The 5,000-nt window shown below is 39.9% G+C and overlaps 1 protein-coding gene across 1 annotated transcript in view; it reads left to right on the top strand.

The window, feature by feature from the left end:
* Window positions 1-914: 914 nt before the first annotated feature.
* LOC138010379 (tubulin alpha-1 chain-like) overlaps window positions 915-5,000 on the top strand; it is a 9,168-nt gene continuing 5,082 nt past the window's right edge. The window contains 2 exon segments of the mRNA XM_068857309.1: window positions 915-1,029; window positions 1,268-1,490. Of these exon segments, the coding sequence (XP_068713410.1) occupies window positions 1,027-1,029; window positions 1,268-1,490 (226 nt within the window). The 5' untranslated portion in view covers window positions 915-1,026.

Genomic DNA, 5,000 nt, shown 5'->3' with positions numbered 1-5,000 from the left:
TCTCATTAGCGTCTTTTGCTCGTCATCCAGCATCTCGGCATCTTGCCGTTGTAATCTGCGTTTCTAGAGGTTGGTAGTAAACCAGCATCATAGAGGTTCCCTTAATCAAAGTTTACAAATCTTTTTTCATACCGTTTCAGTCAGAAAATGAGAAAACTGTTTCTCATTTTGAGTTATTAAGTTGGAGGTCGCGTTTGGTCAGCTCTCTGTGAAAATCCTTTTCCCTCAAATTTCTTTATAGTTTCTGTAATCAGGGAGTTTTCTTCAACTGTTTCGATAATTAACATGTTCGCTGGCAATAACACTTTCAAGAACTGGAAAGCCACTACAGGAAGCAGTAAATTAAGTGTGCACGTACGTAAAGTCTGTGCCCCGGCAGAGGAGTTTAGGAGGCAATGTGGCCCAGTGATTAGGGCGATTGCCTTGAGATCCGGAAATCCTGAGTTCAAGACCTTCTCTAACTACCAGTTGAATTGGATCCAAGTAGTCCCTGGTTCAACTTCTCATTTACACTGAAAAAGCCAACTGGTTTGCCTCCGGCCAGATCAATTCTGAAAATTTGTTGTTATGTTCCGTTGTTTCACTGATTACGATTCATTGGCCGACCTGAAATGCCCCCATGGGCTGAGGTCACTTAAATATGTATGTACGTAACTTTGTCATTGTCACTAATGAACATGCTTGCGGTACCAATTGTTTTCACGCTACGTCAACGCCTTCATGTTTCGTCATGTTGGTGGACGAAAACAATAGATCTCTCATTAGCTTAATTGTTCGCCCACCAGCATTTGCACATAAACCATTGGTATCTGTGTATCCAGAGATGGCTCTCAAACCGCCTTTGATACAAAGTTCTCATTTGCACAGGATATTGATATCAAATGGTTAAAGGACACTACAAATAGTGAAGAGCATTTACTTTGAAAGCAGCGCTGCTCGTTGTTCTTCGCAAGTAAACCATTCCTGTCTAAAGACAATTTATTTCTCTTGTTACCAATCGTCTTTTACTAAGCTTCTTAAATCAAAATGGTAAGTTTGGTAAACATTGCATGGTCGTTGCAATTTATCTTTGGCTCGCGATTCTAAAACCACAGCTTTTATGCATTTTCGTCTTTGCTTCCATTTCAAGAAGTATATTTTAAATGTTCACATCTCCTCTTTATCAAGAACAAAACGTTTTCAAGAAGCAGATTGCTTCCTTACCTTGACAGAAACCGCAGTGTCCCTAGTTACAATTTAAGCTCTTTTGCATCTTATCTCGCAACAGCGTGAATGTATCTCGGTCCACGTTGGCCAAGCCGGTGTTCAGATTGGAAATGCTTGTTGGGAGTTATACTGTTTGGAACATGGAATTCAACCTGATGGTCAGATGCCGAGCGACAAGACAATCGGAGGAGGAGATGATTCGTTTAACACGTTTTTCAGCGAAACTGGAGCGGGAAAGCACGTCCCTCGCGCCGTGTTCGTTGACTTGGAACCAACCGTCGTTGGTAAGTGAATAAAAGGCATCTTTGTGTTATTTTTGGAAGATTCCTTTGCGTCTCGAAAAATTCTTATGTTTCCAATGTCTATTTGTTTTTATACCAAACCAGAACTACGTATTTGAAAGCAAGTCTAAGAGGAATCTTTCATGTGAAGTATGCGAGTTGAATGTTTAGGGTTTCCGCGTTCTCATGAGGGTTTTAAAGTTTGGTAATAACTTTGAAGTTTCTTTACGATCGGCTCTAACTCTTCCCTAGTTCAAACTATAAGGCACTGACCTTACGTCGTTTAAATGAAACGAATTATTTCATTAATACGGCAGCTTTCGGTTTTAAAGCCGAAGCAATCATTCGTTTCGTACTCGGTGAGTTCAGTCGTATCACACTGGCAGCCCTCGTGCCAAAGCTGCATTTCATATAATTCTTTATAGAAATTAGTGTTGACCCCCATCTATGCAAGAGATCTTGGTTTTATAGCCATGACGTCATCAACCGTCCGTACGTCCACCCCTCCATGTATGCCAATGCGACCAGTATCATGCTAGTTTACAGCATACATTTTTGGGTCAACACTAGTTTCCATCCATCAAACTGACATTGGACATTTCGTAACAATTACACGACTCTCAACATCCCATGTTAATATTGACAAACTTACCGCTCTAAAAAGAATGAAAACAGGCAGAATTACAGCTTTAGTTCAACAAGAAATAGCGTTTCTTAGCTATGCCGCGCTGGTTTACGGTATTTAGGTCTAAAAACCCCGTTGAAGACGGTTAACTTTCAATTGTTTTGCTGGGTACTACTATTTCAATACTCTAAAAAATTCGATTTTCCGGAAGGTTGTCTCGTTAGTCTAGTGGATATCGGAAACTGCAAGGTGAATCTTCTCAGCTTGTTTAAAATCTTTGTTTCGATGAAATAGATTTGAAGTCTAAAGTAGACTGTACGTCGTATAAGTTGAATAAAAAGGGAAATGTCAGTTTGAGGGATGGAAAGAAGTGACGACCACATCTTTGATATTGGAGATCTATCTTTTGATCAATTGACACCTGTCAAAACAAGGTATCCGCTGACCAGTATCACGTGACCGTGTCGCGGACTCAAGCTTGGAGCTCAACGAGGTCAGCCTTTTTTTTTTAAGTTGACCGCTGAGCCGGTACTTGTTTTAGATTGGATTGCAGGCTCAACCCGGTTAACTCACCTGAACCAGGGCGGAAAGAGACCTAGCAACCTTTGTAGCTTTCTTAATTGGTGTTGATAGAAGAATCCTCCTTACAAGAAGGGTTTTCTCTCCACTAACTAAAACATTCACTAATTAGCAGGTAGTTTGAGGGCAATATTTTGTGTGTGAATGGTGAGTTGAGGAAAAATCATAGACAAAAGTTAGGGTTAGTCTGTAGAATGAGGGGGAGAAATTTACAAAGCAAACTCTCAACCCCAAAATAAGGTTAACAAATGAAACAAACTCTGTGTGAAATTAAAAACTTTAATCACAGAAACAGCCAGATAGTACATGTCTGAAAAACTCAATCACGTAGGAGGGATAAGCAAATATTTGACCATGAAAATTATTCAACAGAAGTGGCCGGCTTGGCGGTGATGTCTCCAAAAAGGCTTAATTGTGGTGTATGGGGCCACCTAAGCAGAAACAGCCACAAGTCCAATAGGGACTTTGCCGAGTGCTGGAATATGACACTGACACTTTGAAAACAATATGAAACAGAAAGTTACTGTATTGATCTGTACTAATTGATTGAGTAAAAGGGCTAGATCAGCCACACATATTTTTTTCTTTTCCTTAAAATTTAATAAGCCCTCAGACCCCCAAAAATAGATGCCTGTGATCCTTGAGTGTGAAATAGTTATGCTATATTTTTTGAGTTCTCTGTGCGGTGTTGCTAGGCCTAACAATAAATACAGTCATTGTTATTTTTTAAGGGATGTTCCAGGGCTTATGCTCTTAATTATTTTTAATTATTTATGTTTCACACAGTGGAACAAAAATTTGATCATATTGATTAGCCACAGGTTAGCTTATTTGTTTGTGTCCAAACTGCACAAAGGCAAAGAAAACAATATGGGGTTTGGGAGAGGATGGGGAGTCTTAAAACCTAGCAATAGTGATAGGCTACAAATTGCTTTTCCTCAGGGGAGGATATTCTACAAGGAACTGTAATCATTGCTTTGTCCTCAGTTGTTACAAAATATGAAGGAATTGCCATGGAATAGAATGGCTTTTTTCCATAGTTATACCTAAGGGGGCAAGGACATGGTATTTACAAGAACTTATCAGTTTTGCATTGTTTTGCTGTGATCCATTTTAAGTCTGGTCTATATATTACCTCGAGATCAAACATTGTTTGCCGTGTTATGAAGTGTTCTGACGCATCTGTCCTTCTGTGAAATGTTTGTTGAAGCTCTTGTTTCCAACCTTTGAAGCAATTAAGTACTTGGTTTAAGTTGGTAACACGTTGATCTGTTATTGACTGCAGTGGACTGTTATCTTTGAAGACATTCCAAAGCATCTCACATTTTCATAAATTCTTGTGTCTTTTCTGTGGTGTTGTGCAAAGCCATGTCTATGCAAACTTTTTCGGACAGAATATTAACAGCAAGCTTTGCTCGTATTTTATTTAAATTATCAAGATGAACCTACAAGCGCCTTGATTAAACCGTATTTGTTGTTTGTTGATTTTCCCAAGCGGGCGAAATCTTGAAAATAGTTTTTTATTGTCGGTAAAATTGACTGCGGCAGGCGATTCGTCGCGAGCGATTTTAAGTGAGCAAGTTTGAAGTTCTGAAACGCTGCTATATCCAAATATATCCAGCTGGTTTTTTACTATGTTATGTAAAAGCTATCGATCTTAAACATATGTAAAATTTAGACTGGAGTAATGTGGAGTACTCCTAAAAGAAGCAGCGGAACACGGCTTGGTCACGATAAGCGGGACATACCTGCATTCGACACTGTCTTACTTCACTCAAATTTAAGCAGCTTCCGACGAAAATATTTGAGTGATATTCCAAAGACAAAATAGTATTGAGTTTTGGGTCAAAATATTAAAAAGGCCTTTAAATAATACACTACTGGTGGCCCAAAAATAAAGAAAGAAAACTTAATTTCCGGTTCGTCGAGAGGATATTTTTGGCAGCCATTAATTGCACCGGAAGCGCGGAAGGAGCGCTCGTGCCAGTCCTTCTCCGCATCACACATTGGACCAAGAGCGGAATGCCCGTTTCACCGCCCTATGTATAAGCGCCCTGCCTGAACATAAGCGAGGCGTCATTTTTCGCGCGCTTTCTGTGGCTCCACGCGGCTAAAAGGCCATACTGCATCAACGAAAGTTCTTACATAGTCAACGCTTTCCATGTTCAGGTGGAAAACGATTTGGAAGAAGTTTTCTTTCTGCATTTTTCGCTGGTTTCAATCCAGTTTGACATATCATGATATCTGTGGTTCACGGTGGCTACGCAGTTATTCAAGTCAAGCGTCGGTGGGATGTAAACTTAAAGCTG

This window comes from Montipora foliosa, chromosome 7 (genome assembly GCF_036669935.1).
Source record: "Montipora foliosa isolate CH-2021 chromosome 7, ASM3666993v2, whole genome shotgun sequence".
Taxonomy (NCBI): Eukaryota; Metazoa; Cnidaria; class Anthozoa; order Scleractinia; family Acroporidae; genus Montipora; species Montipora foliosa.
This window is presented reverse-complemented; position numbering and strand designations above follow the sequence as displayed.